General features: G+C 38.2%; 1 protein-coding gene across 1 annotated transcript in view; it reads left to right on the top strand.

Annotated features, from left to right (window-relative positions):
* LOC140725143 (cysteine-rich motor neuron 1 protein-like) overlaps window positions 1-19950 on the top strand; it is a 221512-nt gene that overhangs the window by 191302 nt on the left and 10260 nt on the right. Inside the window, exons 7-11 of the mRNA XM_073040211.1 lie at window positions 922-1075; window positions 2873-2994; window positions 7724-7942; window positions 11647-11862; window positions 19694-19915. Coding sequence (XP_072896312.1) covers window positions 922-1075; window positions 2873-2994; window positions 7724-7942; window positions 11647-11862; window positions 19694-19915 — 933 coding nt within the window. The remainder of the gene's footprint in view (window positions 1-921; window positions 1076-2872; window positions 2995-7723; window positions 7943-11646; window positions 11863-19693; window positions 19916-19950) is intronic.

Consider the following 19950-nt stretch of genomic DNA (forward strand, 5'->3'; position numbering starts at 1 on the left):
CTTCATCCCTCCCCCTCCTGTCTTCTCTTATCATTTCGGATCTCCCCCTCCCCCACTTTCAAATCTCTTACTACCTCTTCTTTCAGTTAGTCCTGATGAAGGGTCTCAGCCCAAAACATCGACTGTACTTCTTCCTATAGATGCTACCTAGCCTGCTCCGTTCCACCAGCATTTTGTGTGTGTTGCTCAAATATTCTTTATTGGTGAAGTGAATGCTTTGATGTGTATACAATCCATAATTTGTCTCCTTGTCGCATCCACTATTTCCCATAATTCTGATCAGAACAACTGCTGCTAATTTCCAAGTTTATAGTACCAAAGTGCTCCACACACGCTGTGTCATTGTTCCAGTGGCCTAGAGTCAAAAGCTGAAAGCAGAACATACACAGTAATAAAATGGAACAGGAGTTGGTCTGCTTGCTTCTCGTTCAGGGAACAGTTTTATTGCCATGATGCTTAATACTGCAGTCATCTCTCAAGATAAGTGTGCTCATGATAAGTAAAATACTTTTGACATGATTAGTTACGGATTGGAGGTTTGAAAAATAGCATGTTATTTTACAAATTAGCTGTAAGTAAGGAACCGGATTTGCCACACCACAAACTCAGTTAATTTACAATTTAGAGTGATGAGATGTGGATCTGTTTGTTTGATCAGCCTTGCAATTAGCTGGAGCTGTTGTCCAGGGGCCAAGTACTTACAATTCTTCCAAGCAGCTATTGTACACTATTTATAAAGCCTGACCCAGCAAGAGGCAGCTTGGCCATTTGCCTTTTTCAAGTGAAGAATGATACAAGAATGTTGAATGAGAAGTGAGGAAGTGAATCACAATGTTTTGGTTGACAGAGATGTATTGTTTTGTTGTTAGTACATTTTGTACCAAGTTGTAACCAATAGTAAATAACATCTTTTTGTTCCAGAGGAACCCTGTCCAGATTTGATATCGTATTGCTCTTTAGATTGTCCCCATGGTTTTCTGATGGATATAGATGACTGCGTCATCTGTGAGTGTCAACCACAGCCACACAAGTGCCGAAAACTTTCCTGCAATAAGCACTGTCCCTATGGCTTTATGTAAGTACCAAGTGAATAAACCAGCTGGCTAGCTTTAATCACTTAGAGAACAGGTACAGCTGTTTCCTTTTAATTAAATAACCAGGGTTCATCACTTTCTTATTATTTAAAGTAACTCTTTATCTAGTCAAGGAAGCACAGCACTTTATCAAGAATTAACGGCAATTGGAGAATCTGAGAATGTATTACAGATTCTGATGCATAAAAAAATCTAATTTTTTCTTTTCAGTTGTTATTTCTGTTTAACTGAATGACAAATACAATCATACGCAAATTATTTGGAAGTATGTTTTTCAAAAGTGCTGTGCATGCTTCATCTAGCTCCCGCAGAATTGTCTTGGTTTCCAGGAAGAGAAGGTTTTCTCCCATAAGCAATCCTGAGTAAAGTTGATCAGGGCAAATATTTTATTTCATTAGTTTTTTTTTAATCTTTGTAGAGAGGAACTTAAGAGTGTTTGACAAAACTTATCTCATGTTTTTCACAAAGAAGGAGACCATTTAACTCAATGAGTCCACGTCAGCTCTCAGAGCAATTCCACCAATCCCATTCTCCCACTTATTACCCCATAACCTTTTCTCTCTTACATGCCCAGTTGTTCCATCCATTGAATGACTGTTAGCTTTCTTATTGGTGTGTTGGCCTGTAAGACAAAATTAGCAGAGGATATTAGATTTCAGAATGCTGTATATAAAAATCTACTTCAGATGCTCACAATCAGAAGAAATGAATGTGATGCAATTATTTGTTTATGAATCTGATTGCCTGTATTCATTGCTGCTCTTTCTGTATCATAGGCACATGTTTGTTATTAGCACCTGCAGAGAAAGCTACAGTACTAGCGTTGTTGAATTTAAAAATTAATTTTTACTAGGTGTATTTACCATACCAATAATTATGGCTTCCATACTAAGAAAGCTTCATCTACAATACACAATACAAGCAAGTTGACCTTTGCTGATATCTAAACATGAATCTTTTTTCAAGTTTACTTAATGCTACTTCCTCATTTACTGCAGATGGTTTAAAGCTTCAGCCCGTCAAAAATACTAGTTTGTGTCTTAATAAGGTGATATACAATTTCAATGTCATGAACAAACATATTGATATTCATCATATTGTTGTAAAAACTGTAATGTGTGTGTGTGTGTGTGTGTGTGTGTCAGCTTATCTCTTTGGTGGCATTAGGCCTCTACATCTGAAAGGTTGAAGTTAATTCCAGAATTTATCTCATATAACCTAACTGAACAACAAATACAACACAGAGAGAGCTTAACATTGACACATGTATGGTCCTTCAAAGGAACCATTCTGCCAAAGACATGAATGTCATTCTTTGTGAGTGAAATATCTTGTGATATTAATTTTAAGAAGCACATTTTTTTCCTGCCTAGTATGCTGCCTTTAATTAAGATGGCTGGAAGATTTCCCCTGCTCCTTGTGGAATCCTGATTTTGATTTTTATTTTTATTGATTTAATGTTTATTTAATCAGTGTTGTCAACATTGAAACAAGTGTTTGCTCTTCAGAAGTAATTTCTGAACATAAAGTGTTTGTAAATATTTTGACAGATAGGATCAGGGCTTTGGAATTTAAAAACAGATATTTTGATGTTAGAAAATGAAATTTAAAATATAAAGTGCTGGTAAAATACTCAGCTGGTCAGGCAGCATCTGAAGAACAAAGTTAATATTTCATGTTCATGAACCCGAGTCAAAATATAAGCATGCCTTTAATTAATAGGTATGTCCTGCATGAGGTCAGTCTCACCCAGAATTTGCTTTTTGCCTTGTTTTTAGGAGAAACAAACATGGTTGTGAGATGTGCCGCTGTGTGAAATGCCCACCGCTTACCTGTGACAAGTATTGCCCAGAAGGGTATGAAAAGAATAAGAAAGGATGCTCCATGTGCAAATGCAAAGGTACCATAACATTAACTCATTTAAGGATATATTTCGTCAATATTTGGAAAGAGATTATACGGTCAGGAATGTCAACAATGCAACAAATTTTCACATTGGTATTTGCATTGAGTTAAGGGCCATTAAAATATTGCTTAGCTCTTTTATAGATTTGACTCCATTAAAGTTATGAATATGTCTGATTTTTAATCTATGTCATGGATTATAATCTCAAAAAAACCAAAGGCAATATATTTTCCTTTTATTCTCAATTGAATTTAACAAAAGGAGAAAATGTATCGGATAAATAATTAGCTGTCTCCTGAAATCTTAGGCAGATTTTTTAAAAACTGAAATCTTGGTCCATCCAACCTTACTTGAAGGACATGCTGTTTATGACAAGAGTTTAAATTTTTCAACCAAATTCATTACTTTTTCTTGCTGGGGAGAAATAGCAGACAGCCAGTCTGAAGGTTGGAGATCTGCGTCATTGGTATTTTTGATGCCTGAAAGACCTGTAAGGACTAATAGTGTTTTGCAGTGTACATAGTTTTGCACTTTAACAACGTAAGAAGCTGCATGATGTTGACCCTCGGTGGGATTCATCTGAAATTAAAAGACTGGCTCAATTAACAGCTTGAGCAACATTGCTCAAGCCAGAAAACACAAGCCAAAATATTTCACTCCCAAATGTATGCTCCATGTAGAAGGAAAAAAAGTGACACAAAACACTGCAGCTGCTTGTATCTAAGGCAACAAACAATGTGCTGGAGGAACCCAATGGGTCGAGTAGCATCGCTATGGAGAAAGGAATTGTTGACATTCTGGGTTGAAAGCCTGCATCAGGATGTCAACTTGCACGTCAACAATTACCTCCCTGACACAGATGCTGCTCGGTCCCCACCTTTTAATCTGGGAATCCTCCAGCTTGTCCAGTCCTGATGGAGGGCCTCAGCCCAAAACATTGACTGTTGATTCATTTCCATAAGTGCTGCCTGACTTGCTAGTTCCTCCAGCATCTTGTGTGTGTTGCTCTGGATTTCCAGCATCTGCAGAATCTCTTGTGTTTATGTTCAATTCTCTCAATTCCCTGAATTCTCACTATTTTCTTTTTGGATGCCTCCTCCTGGTCATCTGTATTTAGCTCTTCCGAGTTCTCTTTTACCAGGTCCTATCTTATCACATTGCTATCAGTCTTTCTCCACTAAGGGAACTTAATTTCTGATATATTGTTCTTCTCCATAACATCCTTAAAGCAAGAGTTATGGTTTCTGTCTCTGAAATGTTCTCCCACTGACACTCCTACCAGTTACCGATACATTTTCAAACAGTAGATTTGCTCCTTCTTCAGTCAAATAATCTACAGACAGGCTAAAAAAGATCTCCTGGACATACTTTAAAAATTCTAACCCCTCTAAGCATTTCACATTAAAGTAATTACCGTTCATATTGGGAAGGTGAAATACAAGAGTTTGGAAGATGCTGTCTGCAGCGTCTTGGTGAGTTGCTGAAGTACATCATGAAGATGGTACAAACTGCTGCTACATTTAGACAACTCTTACCTACACTGACTTAACTTTTATCATTTAAAATGTGGGAATGGTAGTTATCTGGTCCAAGCGATTTCTCATACTTTGTTATCGCTATTTTCCTTCATTATTATTGTTATTGTGCTTCTGTTAATTTTGGCAAATCCCAGTCCCTGATTAAATATTAGTTTTCTTTGGATTCTCTTTCTCTATTATAAATCTTGAAGCAAGGTAATTATTGTCTGCTAATGCCTGAATTTGATTCATAATGTCACCATTATCAGTTATTAACTCAATACCAAGTATCCATCCTTTCAGAATAATTTAGTCGTTTATCAAACATCCAAAGCACTTCCATCAATAAATAAAACTTTTGTTTTACAATGTCGTTCTATGCTGAAATTGCAGCAACATGCATTTCGTAGAAATCTGTCCACTTAGTATCTGATTTCCCCCTCAGGCAAGTCTTCTAGGTCATATGGTTGAAGCTGTTCAGCAGCAATGTTACAAAAGTGGTCATTGCGGTCTTCCACAAGCTTCTAGCCACTTCACATTAGGCATGTTGCCACTCATGTGATAGTCACATGCCAAGATCAGGCTTATCTTTGAAGTGACAGGCTACCAGGCATCTTGCCAGATGTGAAAGGCTTACTACTATTACCCGATTGGGTGCCAAAACCCATTTTCTTTCATGCTGCTGGCTTTTATTCATCATGCTGCTGAGTATCGAAACTTGGCTCAAAAACCGATTTTTTTTTTTAAAAAGAGATAATGGTGGTTTACATAATCTAATGTAGGATCAGGAACTCTGTACATTGCAGATGGCATTTCTTCTCTGTCACCCCATTGGAAGTAACATAATAGTGATTTAATGCAAATGTGCAGAATATGATGGTTCTTTATCACAGAACTGAATTCAGTGCTTGGGTATCTAATGATACTCAGTGATCATTGTGGTAGGTTAAATCGTACAATATATTCTTTCAAATTTTGATTGTGGTTGAATGATGTGATGTAAAATTTCCTCTGTCTGTTTGGAATACCACAGGAAATTCCTATCACTTCTCTCTGACATCTCTCTCAAGTACAAGAAGCCGCATTGTATTAACAAAGGGTGCACAGACCCATTGAAACTTTCTTCTTCTTCCCATCAGTTTTTCTAAACAAATCATCTCCTTTACTTTCTACATTCACTGTCTACTTTTCTACAAAACTGTGATTGGAAAAAAAGGCAGTTTAAAGTAACCAGTCCTAGTTTGGTTAATTTAAACTACAGGTTGAAATGTTGCATGGCATTAGGTGAAAATCAACCATAATCACAACTACCTTTAAAAGTGTGCAATAGTTCAGTATACAACAGAGACATGAAGCATGGAAACACACAGACTTGATTAATGGTCCAGCTTTAATTTACAATTGCATTATCTGCTTTTAGCATCCACTGTATTCTTTTAGTCAGTCTAGGAATGTGTATATCAAAAATGAAGTGCTTAGAAGATTCTATATAATAAACTTCCTTACTGTATACAAAATGGTGATAATATTACTTTGGTATTTAAAATTGTTGCTGTAATTAATAAAACACAAATAACTGGTCCATTTATCCTAAAAGTTCTCTGTGTCTGCTTAGGTCATTTAAATGCACACTACAGTCTGTATCTGAGCTGATTAATGATCATGTATAAGAACAAAGCTAGAAAAAAAGTATCTTACCTGAAATAAATGTTGATTAAGCTGAATTTCTTTCTGTCTCTGTGTGTTTATCTTTTTTCTTTTCTGTTTTTATCCGCCAGACTATGAAAAGTGAGTCTTGTTCTGTAGAACAATCTGGATAATAATAACATTGTCTGTCTGACTGTAACTCAGTGGAATGTGTGAGTGGGTGGTGGTCTGTCAAAATAGGAATTATGAATCATTTATAAAATTCATTTAATAACACCTCGAACTATTGTATCATAATGTGAGCAAAAGAAGTTATTTTGAGAATGATGCAAAGTATAAAAGATGATTATCATGCATATCACTAGGAAATTCAATTCCTGTTTAATGTTCTTCAAATTTGCTGTATAACCAATTAAATTCACGTTGGTTTTTGCTTGAAACTTTTAATTTTTAAATCCATCTTTGCAGAAGTGGTCAGTTTTTTAAGTTATGAATTTGTTTATCATTTCTCCCTCTTTTAACCTCACCTCAGCACACGAAATGACAGAGAAAATGGGCAAGTAGCTTTTTCTCTGTCACTGAATCTGTAAAACGCTGGACAGGTCCAAGGTGCTTAACTCTCTTTGTGTTTCTCTCTGTGTAAAAGTCACTGACACTGATACATTCTTTTGTCACATATACTGTACTTAGGAAATGCATATATGCAATCCAGCATCTCTTAGCTTAATGCGTCAGTACTAAATAACAACATCAAGAGAAGACATTAGAGTTGTGTTAAATCAAAATAAAATTATTAGTAGTATTGGATATTATCTTCAAGACCTTTCATTAGTTCCTAATTTTATATCTGAGCCTAAATTAAACAAGTTCATTGACTTTATTTTGACAGGATAGATCTTATGTGATGTGTTTTCTGGGTTGAATCCAATTCCTAACAAGCCTCGCTCAAAGCTAATTGATAATCCCACTTCAAGAAATCTGGAAATGCTGATGCAGGCTATGGGAAGTGTTATACTGGGACCTGACCCTTTGGTATTGTGACTAGTGTAATAGAACAGAGATGTTTGTATTCTGTATAACCATTGTTGTAACTTATTTGGGACTTTACTTTCTGATATTGGGGCTGAGATTAAAACAAGGATGAAGCAGAGTTGTTTGCATTTTGTATCTAACTACTGTTATAACTTATCATGGTGTTCCTAGTGCTGTTCTCCTAACTTGAAAAATGCTGGAGATACAGCAGATCAGGGTGAAGCTGTGAAGAGAATAGTTAACATTTCAGGTTTCTGATGGAAGATGTAAATGCCAGCTCTGTTTCTCATTACACTGATGCTGTCTAATCTCCACTAGTTATCTCCAGGCACTTGCTGTCTCTATTTCAGTTTAACAAAATTTTCTGTTTTATGGTTTTTGATATTAAAGAAAAAAGTTGGTTTGGAAAATGATGCAACTTGACCTCCTAAAGCAATGCTAACAGCTAACAAAACTTAAGCCCTTGATGAGTTTCGGGTTGAGTAAATTAAATATTTTTACATTTTCACACTTGGTTACTTTTATAGAGGCTGATGTGCATCTTAGCACCACCACTGCTCCAATTCCAACCAGTTTCTGTTTGACTGCTAATGGCCATCGCTATGAAGAAGGAGAAGGCTGGCATGATGGATGTAGAGACTGTTATTGTTACAGTGGAAAGGAAATGTGTGTGCTAATTACATGTCCTGTTCCAAACTGCCTCAATCCATTGGTCAAACCTGGGCAGTGCTGCCCCACCTGTCAAGGTAAGGTGCACCTTAATCAGATTAGGTAAAAAGAAATTGATTTCTGCATTGAGTATGCCACTGAGCACAGCATGACTTTAAGTGATATGTTGTTAATGTAAAGCCGTTTAAAAAAATATAAGAGAGTTAATGACGGGGAATGAAACAGGAGATCAGTGCCAGAGGTCAGATTAGTTTTATCAGTGAAAAATGATGAACTAACCCCAACATCCAGTTCCCCAATTTGAAAATGAGGCATACAGTGTTCTAATTAATCAAAATGGTGAATTATGCTGCCATTTTACCATGCCACATCTGGATTTTTTTGAGTAAGTTGATGGGAAATTCCTCTGTCTATTGACCATCATAAACTATATTGAAATAAAGACAGCGGAGTAGGCTTGAGCTGGTTCTTGATGAATAGCCATCTTGTACTGATTTCTCCCGAGCTGTATCAAAGCTGAAAGATCATAAGGCAGGCTGACACTGGAAGTGGAAATGTTGCATGGGAGCTGTGGGTGATCATCTCAACTTTTCCTTTAGATAAGTTATTTATATAGAGCTACCTTTATTCTTGGCTTTGTCTCTGCTACACTGGACTTAACACTATGTGATGCTGTCACTGAATTGAAAAGTGCAGTAAAACTCTTGTGTTCCTTTTCCTTGAAATAAATACAATTTCAGAAGTCCTGACATGAGAATTAATGTGAAAGGAAAACTTTGGAGGAAACATAACTTCAAAGTCAAATGGAAGTTTAGTTCTTTATGTGCAGTACAGTGACCCGATTTTCTCTGAATAAAGCTAACATTTTAAGTCTCCTGGCATCATTAATCTTTGATGTTAGTTTTAGGATAATCTTGCATGTCCCAAAACATCTGTTATTTAACATCTTATTGCTTTGGACCAACCTCTATAGTGGTGTGCAAGTAGTTAGTGTAAGTTTTCTCAGCCTGTTCCAAACATATTACAAATTGGTCTTTTCTAATGAGAATCTATGCCACTATTAATCTGCTTATTAAATATAACAGGTCTGGTCTACCTATTTTCTTCTTATGCCTTTAGGTCAACAAATGTGGGTTAAAATATATAATGTTGATTGGAACTGCTGTCATCTTAAGTTTAGTGACTTTATATATTTTAGCTACTCGTTAACATCACAGATTTGCCTGTTCAATTTAAATTATAGAAAACTGTCCCAAGCTCAGAAATAGTTAGAGTAGGCTTTCTCGATCCATTGTAACTTTCTTTCAAACAGGTAGGAATTTCATTGGCTGTATTAGAATATGTGTTAAGCTTTACTTCCCAGACACACCCATGAGAGAGATCCTACATCCTGGTGTGAAAGGCAGAAGATCCAATCACTCCTCCCACTGCGCTGGAATTTCCTGTCCTCCTTACAGCAGTTGAAATCTCACTTACCAGATCCAAGTTAACAGGTTGAAAACGTATCAGTACACACCAAGTTTTCCCATTTATAATGTATCCAGTTTCACTTCCAGGGAAAATGAAATCACCAGTTAAGGAACAAGCTAATGGGGCACTTCTGCAATTTTTTCCTTAATGTTTGAAATTTATCAGTCAAGTCCAAAAGAAGTCTCAGATTCAATGCTGTTCCCTATATTTAGTGAACTGATTTCTGCTAGGGCAAGGATGCAACGTAATGGGGGCTTTAAGTATACTTTGTTCAGCAAGAGTACTTTTCCTTATCTGTTTTGAATCCAATTATACCAGGGGACATGGACACACACACACACACACACACACACACACACACACACACACACACACACACACACACACACACACACTCTCTCACTCTCTCTCTCTCTCTCTCTCTCTCTCTCCCCCTCCCCCTCTCCCCCTCCCCCTCTCCCCCTCCCCCTCTCCCCCTCCCCCTCTCTCTCTCTCCCTCTCCCCCTCTCCCTCTCTCTCTTTCTCATGAAGTTAGTATACAGTGTCAAGATTGATTCCAATACGTGACCGAGAGAGGAGAGGAAGGGATGTGCAGCTCAGTAGACTGAAGGGTCATGTGTTTTTTTTTCTCTTACACATCAGGCAGGCCAATTGCTCACAGAGCTACAATGGTCAAGCTCTGATGTTCTTTTAGATACAATATTTCTTCTGTCTGACTCTGAGTGACTGGGCAGTTAATTCTAACTGGATGTGCTTGCTCCCTTTCCTCAGGTTTGTGCTTAGTTACCAATCCTGCTAGAATCCCAATCAATTATGCCATCAACCTGAAAATTATTCACATTAGAACATTTTGTTTCTGTTTCCCATTAATACTGCAGAATTGTGTTAAACTTTATCCATTAAACTTAGTGAGATAATCTAAGTTTACAGATTTTTTTTCATACTCTGTGATTTTTATTCAGGTCCAATTCAACCAGGTCTTACTGGCATCTGCCATCCGCTCAATTGTCACCATGAGACATAGAAGCAGAATTCCACCACTCAGCCCATCAAATCTCCTCTGCCATTCCATCGCGGCTGATTTATTATCCCTCAGTCTCATTCTCCTGCCTTCCTCTGTAACCTTTAATGCCCTGACTAATCAAGAATTGATCACCCTCAGCTTTAAGTATATCCAATGACTTGGCCTCTACAGCCATATGTGGCATTGTATTTCACAGATCCACCACCCTTTGGCTACAGAAATTCCTCCTCATCTCTGTCATGTACTCCCACACTGAACTAGTGCAACTTACAGTGACCTGTCAAGTTTGCTCGGTATCTACCAAACTTCAGCAGCATAGTCTGCATCAGATAAAGCCCAGCACTGAAATTCCACTGAAAGCTTTAACAGGCTGGCAAAAGTCTTCTCCATTACCACCTTTACCATCAAAATAATGAGGGTTTATAAATGTCTCTGACGTTCAGACAAATAAATAATTAGTTGTCAATATTTTAAAATAATAAAATTAATTAACTATTTGCATGCATATGCATTAAACTGAAATAGTTAAAACAAATGATAATCAGTCAGAATACTTGTGACTTGTGCTTCTTTTGCTGCATTTTCTTTGACAAGCCTCAAATGTTACTTAACTGCTTATATTTTCAATCAGAGTGATTTTGAAATCATCCTTTTTGATAAACAATTCTCATAACTTTATTTACTAACACTGAAGATGGTACAGTATATCAAGAGAATTAAGCGTTATGTCCAAGCTGACAGCCATACATTATCTACATTCTGCTCATTGTAGCCTTCCGTCATTGCCCAGACTCCGCCTTTTTTCATGTTACATCCTCCTCACAATCTACCTTCTTAACCACTTGGTGAGTCACCTCTGCTGACCATTCTCCTACTTCATCCGAGTCTTGTCTTGCCCTTTTGTGATGTGCCTTGCCCCAGAAAATGAAATAAGGGATTTTATGATGTCCCAAGTGCTTTGCAGCCATTTATCTATTGTTAAATTGCAGTATTTCTTGCAATGTACAAACTAGGGTAGCCAGCAGATGTCCCCAAACAGCAAACTCACCTGTTCCCCTTTGCAGGCCAACTCAGTTTAATATCTCATACAATGATTGGAATCTCTCATAGTGCAGTATTTCTTCAGAACTCCAGTGACCAGTACAGTGTGTGTGTGTGTGTCTTTGAAATGAAATAGAACTCATTTCATTTTGCAGTTCTGACCCTGAATGCCAGTGAGGTTTAACGAATATAAAATGTTGTAGTTGTTTGCAGCTACAAAGCTATCTTTTTTTTTACTTTCCGCAGATGAGCCAGGCAGTGGACAGCCTGATACGGTGGACCTCACTGTATGTCAGGCTCCCGGAGGGGAATACTATTTAGAGGGAGAAACCTGGAACCTGGATACTTGCACACAATGTACTTGTCACAGTGGGCGCGTACTCTGTGACACTGAGGTGTGCCCACCTCTCCTATGCCAAGCACCAATCAAAGAATCAGATGCTTGTTGTTTGACATGTCCAGGTGGGTGACTGCTAGGGGAGCTGTTTGGTATGTATATATTGATCGTTAACATAATACGTACTCTGCTGAGGAAAATTATGAAACCCCTACGGGCAAACTATCAAAAGAGTTTTTCAGTATCATCCTGATATCTGTAGTGCTTTATTTATACACTTTATTAACTCTTCGAGGAAGGCAGTTTGTTGAACAACCAGTTGTCCAATCTTTCAGCATGTGTGCTGAAGGGAGCAAGTGCTTTCATGTCATTCTGTGTGTATTTATAACATTTTATAAACATAGGAGACTCTGCAGGTGCTGGAAATTCAGAGCAACATGCTGGTGGAACTCAGCAGATCAGGCAGCATCTATGGAAATAAATAAACAGTCAATGTTTCGGGCCGAGACTCTTCTTCAGAACTGGGGAGGAAGGAGGAAGATGCCAGGGAAAAAAAGTTTGTGGAAGGGGAAGGAGGACAGGCTAGAAGGTGATAAGTAAAGCCAGGTGGCTGGGAAAGGTAAAGGGCTGGAGAAGAAGGAATGTGATAGCAGGAGAGAGTGAATCATGGGAGAAAGAGAAGAAGGAAGTGCACCAGGGGTAAGTGATAGTTAGGTGAGGAGAAGAGGTACGAAGCCAGAGTGGGGAATAGAAAAAGAGAGAAGGGGAAGGGGTTAAAAGAAAAAGAGGGAAAAAGCATCACCAGAAGGAGAAATTGATGTTCATACCATCAGGTTGGAGGCTACCCAGTTGTTGCTCCTACACCCTAAGAGTTGCTTCATCATGGCAGTAGAGGAGGCCGTGGACTGACATATCGGAACAGGAATGGGGATAGGAATTCAAATGGCTGGCCACCAGGAAATTCCGCTCTTGGCATATGGAGTTTAGGTGCTCGACAAAGCAGTCACCCAGTTTACATCGGGTCTCTCCAATGTGGAGGAGGCCACATCAGGAGCACTGGATATAATAGACGTCCCCAGCTTGGAGCCTTGAATGGAGGTGAGGGAGGAGATGAATGGGCAGATATAGCATTTCTGTTGCTTGAAGGGATATGTGCCAGGAGGAAGATTAGTGGGAGGGACAAATGGAAAAAGGAATAATGGAGGGAGAGATCCCAGCAGAAATGGGGGGGGGGGGGGGGGGAGAGAGAGAGGAAGTAAGGACATGTTAGGTTGTAGGATCCTGCTGAAGATGGCAGAAGTTGCGGAGAATGATGCGTTGAATGTGGAGGCTCATGGGGCAGTAAATGAGGCAAGAGGAACTCTTATCACTGTTAAAGTGGTGGGAGGGAGCGGTGAGCACGGGAAATGTGGAAGATGTGGGTAAAGGCCACATCAGTGGTGGAGGAAGGGAAACCCAGTTCTTTGAACATTTTATAATGTTTATAAATGTTGTAACATTTTATGGTGCTTTCCATTGGAATGTGCACCTACTGATGGGGGAGAAAAGGTTGTTAAAAAAAAATCTATTTATAATGCCATCTGCAATCATTTTCCTAAATGTAATCTCACTTTAAAGCAGAAAGAAACCCTGTGACTGCAGTGTAGTGAGTGTTTTTTATCTTAGTGTGTTCGTTAAGATTAAACAACGGTACTCTCATGAAAGCAGGTGCGCCTTTGGGAATGCGTAACATCTGTTTCTTCAAATCAGATCAGACCGTATTTGTTACTTTTCTGTGAAGCAACTTGTGTAGCCAATTGTCAGTAAATTTTGAGCTCTTTTACTTCCTCCAGTATATTGTGGCTGTGAACTATTTTTAAGCAGATTTTTGACCTCTTAGCCTGTTTGCCCAACACATGTAATGAATATATATGATGAAAAAGGAACCTATAGTTAACAATAATGCAAATTAATGGTTACCATGGATATGTCAAAAAGAGACTTAGACAAAGATCCAAGAACAAAAGCTTCTTGCTGTATGTCAGTACGTATGACAATAATAGACCAGTTCCAATTTCAACACCCATAATAACGAAAGGATCAAAGAAGAAATCCTGGATTTTCTTTCCAGGGATGGAACAACAGCAAGGGAGAAGATGGAAGAAGAACCATTGGGAATATTTCTCATTGAGGCATTCATATCATTTTCTCTACCATTGTTTAACCACCCTGTCACATATCAATGTCTTCATCCAATGGCTATTGTGTTTTGTTTGTGATCCAGTGTCACTTCATCGGTGCATGCATTATTCCAAAGCTGTAAGTAGTTAGGGGCTTTAGTTATTTCTTTTCCAATCCTGATTTGCTTCAAATCCCTGCTTTTATTCATCTTCTGTCTGTTTATTAGCCTTCTTTTCTAAGCAGTAATGACAAGTGAAGTACCTTGCTGTACAATGAGATGTGCATCAAACATTGAAATTCTGCTTAATACTTAGTGAGTCTGGTGTGGAGAAATGATATTGATTTAATAAGGGAGCTTAAGGTGAAACGAACTCTCTGGAAGCAGTGATCTTAATATGATAGAATTCACCCTGCAGTTTGAGAGGGAGAAGCTAAAATCAGATTTACCAGTATTACAGTTAAATACAGAGGCATGAGAGTGGAGCTGGTTGAATAGGGACACTAACAGAGATGACAGTGTTGGCTGGAGTTTGTAAGAGAAATTCGGAAGGTGCAGGATCAGTCCATCCCAAAGAAGAAGGAGCATTTTAAAGAGAGCTGAGACAGCCATGGCTGACAAGGGAGGTCAAAAACACCATCAGAGCAAAAGAGAAGGCAGATAATATACCAAATATTAGTGGGAAGTTAGAGAATTGGGAAGCTTTTAAAAACCAACAGGAAGCACTAAAAAGCATTAAGAAGAGATAATATGAAATATGAAGGTAAGCTAGCCAATAAAATAAAAGAAGATGCCAGAAGTTTTTTTAGATATTCCTACAGTATAAAGAGTAAAAGAGAATTAAGAATGAACATCAGGCTACTGGAAATAGTGCTGCAGAGGTAGTAATGGGGAATAAAAGAATGGTGGAGGAACAGTAAATATTTTGCAACTTTCTTCACTGTGGAAGAATTCAGCAGCGTCAGAAATTTGAGAGTGTCAGGGTAAAGGTGAGTGTAGTCACTATTACTGACGAGAAGGTGCTTGGGAAGCTGAAAGGTCTGAACGTAGATAAGTCACCTGGACCAAATGCATTACACCCCAGGGTTCTGAAAAATGTCACTGAAGAGATAATGGAGGCTTTAGTAGTGATTTCTCACTAGATTCTGGAATGGTTCTGGAGGGCTAGAAAATCGCAAATATCACTCTACTCTTTCAGAAGAGAGGGAGGGAAAAGAGAGGAAATTATAAGCCAGTTCGCCTGACTTTAGAGGTTGTGAAGACATTAGAGTCCATTATTAAGGAAGATGTTTCACATTACTTAAAATAAGCTGAAGTCAGCATGGTTTCCTTAAGGGGAAATCTTGCCTGACAAATCAGTTGGAATTCTCTTGAGGAAATATCAGGCAGGATAGACAAAGTAGGGATAGTAGATGCTGTTGACTTGGATTTTCAGAAGGCCTTTGACAAGGTGCACATAAGGCTGCTAAACAAGTAAAGAGCCCATGATGTTACAAGAGAGATACTAGGATGGATAGAAATTTGGCTGAGTGACATAAGCAATAAGTCAGAATAAAGGGGGCCTTTTCAGGTTGGCCGCAGTGACTCATGGTGTTAGGTCCGTTGCTTTTCACATTATATGTCAATGATCTGGATGATGGAATTGATGGCTTTGTGGCCAAGTTTGCAGATGATACAATGATAGGGATAAGAACGATGATATTGAGGAAGCAGGTAGATTGCAGAAAGACTGAGACAGACCAGGAGAATGGGCAAAGAAGTGGTACAGTTTACATATCTTTGATTTCAATAGAACTACAACTCAGCATCTATTCCAACATGCAGGTGATCTGATCAAGAAGTCTGATTAGATATAATATTAAAACACAATCCCACCACTACCAATTCTGTTTAAGTAATTGAATCAATCTGGAATGACAGTTAACCTCATGAAACTATTGTTTTTTCAAGAAAAATAAAAGTTCACTTCACTGAATGAAACCTGGAGCCTTCTTTCCTCCATTCAGAATGAGTAAAGCATCAACAATAAATGCTGGCGTTCTGTTACTAGATCAATAAAAACTTGACCAAAGTCCATATGCTCAAATATTTTTCCGTACCTACACTAACCTGACCGAGCACAAAAGCAGACATGAAAACTTGTTATGGTACACATGCGTTATTTTAAACAAGAAGAAAGAACAAATGCCAAACAAATCATCCCACCTCAGATTAGTACTGATACAGACCAGTATGGCGTGACTTGATCTAGCCTGAACCATAATGTTTTAGAACACTAAAGTCCAACCTAACCTAAAGTTGAAACATGTCATTGGGTACTGTTAAGTTTTAGTTGGAGAGGCAGTTTTTGATTAGATTGGCAGATAATAGAACAGGCATCACGAATGGACATGCACTCAAAGTGGCCATTTTATTAGGTGCACGTGTACAATGTGTACACAAATATGTAATCAGTAAATCACGTGGTAGTAACTCAATGTGTAAAAGCATGCAGACATTGTCAAGAGCTTCAGTTGTTGGTCAAGTCAACTATCAGAATGAGGAAGAAATGCGTTCTAAGTGACCTTGACAGTGGAATGATTGTTTGTGTCAGACGGGCTGGTTAGAGTATCTCAGAAACTGTTGTTCATCTGAGTTTTTCACCCACAGCAATCTCTAGGGTTTAGGGAAAGGTGCAAAAAACAAATAAATAAAATCGGGTCAGTTCTGTGGGCGAAAACACAGTGAGAGAAGTCAACGGAGACTGGCTAGACTGGTTCAAGCTGACAGGAAGGTGACGTTAATTCAGATAGCCACATGTTATAACAGTAGTGTGCAGAAGAGCATCTCTGAGTGCACAGCACATCAAAACTTGAAGAGAGTGGGCTACAGCAGCAGACCACACCGTGGTCCCACTCCTGTACCTAATAAAGTGGCCACCGAGTGTACATTCCATCATAGTGTAAATTAGAATGAAAAATTATATATTTACTGAATGAAGCATTAAAAGATGCCTTAGTACAGATGAAAATTTTAGTACCTTTTGGTTTTGTGGAAAAGCATTAAGATTTTCTCTTGGAAATACATACCACGTTGCTTAGGTCAGTCTTCTCCCAAGGACCAAAGAAAGAAAATGTAATGATGTGTCCAAATTAAATTTCTTTCTATTATGTAACTGATTTTAAGGATGTAGATTGTACTTGATAACATTTCTAATAAGTAGTGATATTCTGGAGATTCTGTAATCTATCTGCTTCTGGAACTACTGTTATCTGATATTTGAATCACTTCATCGATTTCCAAGTGATGGTTCTGAAGCTGTTTGATGAGTATAATTTTCTTCACACCACAATATAACTTTTCAGAGGGTTAATGAAGTGCAGTTGGAGCATTTTATTGGTGATACTTGCACATAAAATTTGATGAAGAAAGGATAATTGAACATTTTGAAAGTGGAAAAAGATTCTTAGTCATAGAGCACAACAGCATAAAATCAGGCCCTTTAGACCATTGTCCATGCCGACCTGTTTTTCAGATTAATCCCATCTACCCGCACCCAGACCATAGCCTTCTGTACTCTAATCCATATATATGTATATATACAAATTTCTCTTAAATTTTGCATTTGAACCTGCATCTACCTCTTTTGTTGGTACCCTCTGATTGAAGAAGTGCTCCCTCAGGTTCCCCTTAAATATTTCACCTTTCACATTAAACCTCTGTTCTGTAGTTCTAGTCTCACCCAACCTCAGGGGAAAAGCCTGCATCTATTTACCCTATCTATATCCCTCGGAAATTTGTATACCTCTGTAAAATTTCCACTCGTCCTCCTTTGCTCCAGGGAATGAATCTATTGAATCTTTCCCTATAACTCAGTTCCTCAAGTCCTAGTAAATCTATGTAAATTTTCTCTGCACTTCTTAAAATTTACGGATGTTTTTTCCTGTCAATGAGTGATCAGAACTGCACAGAATACTCCCAAGTTTAGCCTTACCAATGTCTTATACAACTTCAACATAACATCCCAACTCCTATACTGAGAATTTTGATTTATGAAGGCCAATGTGCCAAATGCTTTCTCTACCTGTGACACCACTTTCAAGGAATTATGGATCTATATTCCCAGATCCCTTTGTTCTACTGCATTCCTTGGTGCCCAACCATTCACTGTGTAAGTCTGACCCTGGTTGGTCCTGCTGAAGTGCAACACTGCATAAAATTCCAACTCCCATTTTCCCAGCTAGTCACGATCCTGCTTCAAGCTTTGATAAACTTCCTCAAAATCCATTGTGCCCCCAAATCTTGGTGTAATCTGCAAATTTTCTGATCCAGTTTATCACATTATCACCTAAATCGTTAATGTAGATGACAAACAACAATGGAACCAGCACCAATCCTTGTGGCACACCACTAGTCACAGGCCTCCAAACAGAGAGACCACCATCTGCTACCACTCTCTGTCTTCTTCCACTAAGCAAGTGCTGAATTCAATTTACTGCTTCATTCTGAATGCCAAATTAATAACCTTCTAGACCGGCCTCCCATGTGGGACTTTGTCAAAGGCCTTGCATAAGTCCATGTAGATAACTTGCATTGCTTTTCCTTCAAAAACCTTCCTCATAAGCACTCAAAAACTCTGTAAGATTGATTAGACACTATTTACCTTGCAAAACGTCATGTTGACTATCCCTAATCAAGCCCTGTCTATCCAAATATTTATATATCCTGCCCCTTGGAATACCTTCCAATAATTTACCCACTACTGATGTCAGGATCACCGGCCTATAATTTTTCAGGTTATTCTTTAGTGCTTTTCTTGAACAATAGAACAATATTTGTTGTCCTCCAGTCTTCTGGCACCTCAGCCGTGGTTAAAGACATTTTAAATATCTCTGCCAGGGCTCCTGCAATTTCTGTACATTCTTCCACTGTTAATTTCAGCAGTCATTTATCCAGCAAGTTTTCAAATGTGGTTTGTCAAGTAATCAAATCACAAACAAAAGGAGCAAATGAAGTTGGGAAAAGTTTGCACCCCTTGAAAAAGAATGCGTACAATCGACAAGCAACTATCTTCTATATAGGTGTAATAGTGCCAATGTGTTGAATAATGTTAACAGTTATCAAATTCTCTTTTTTTATTTTGCGTATAAAACTATCGATCAAAGAAATTTTGCAATGTTGGTCCATTTTTATGTTTTAATGGTGTAGTTTTCTAAGTATCTAAAGACAAACAAGAAGACTTCCCAGTATCAGTCATGCCAATGAAAATGGTCTCCAGCATTTCAACAGCTTTTTAAAAAATATTTTTGAATGCTTTTGTTGAGAAGAACTGTAAGCTTATGATTTGCCTCAGCAATTTTCCCAATAATGTTTCAGGTTGTCTGAGTAACCTAATGTTTAATGGTGTTACCTGAATGAATGCATAAAAATATAATGAGACTTTGCTCAGTGCGGTAGAGTCACGATGAATGTTCATCATGTAATATAACTTGCCCTTCATTATTAAACCTTGAAATGCCTCAAGGTTTATGTTAGTCAGTTATCAGCACTGTGTTTGAGCCTTCATTTCAACATCACTATGATTTCATAGACTTCACTTTTGCAAGCATGACAGATGGGCAGATACAATTTGCTTCAATAGATCATCAAGAAAAATTTCAGCATCTGAGCAAACAGCTTGATTTTTATCATTCACATTTCCTGAACTTTTGACACTCCTTATTTTTCATTATTCAAAGCCATTCAATTAAGTCTTTACTCATAGTATATGGTCTTTGTGGCTCAAATCTAAGATATGTTTCTTAAAATCTTTTTCACAGAAGATCAGTTGAAAACCCTGTTGCTGACCAATGGCAGCGAGTCTGGATATTGTATGTCCAGTGATGGAGATATTCTGTTAGTTGGAGAGTCTTGGAAGCCAAACGCCTGTACAAGCTGCATATGTGGTGACGGTGCCATTCAGTGTTTCTCTCAGACATGTCCAGCTGCTTTATGTAGGCTGCCAGTTCTAAGGAAAGGACAGTGTTGCCCCTATTGTTTGGGTAAGTAAATTGCCTTTGTGCCCCCAATACATTGA

Source organism: Hemitrygon akajei, chromosome 3 (assembly GCF_048418815.1).
Source record: "Hemitrygon akajei chromosome 3, sHemAka1.3, whole genome shotgun sequence".
Classification (NCBI taxonomy): domain Eukaryota; kingdom Metazoa; phylum Chordata; class Chondrichthyes; order Myliobatiformes; family Dasyatidae; genus Hemitrygon; species Hemitrygon akajei.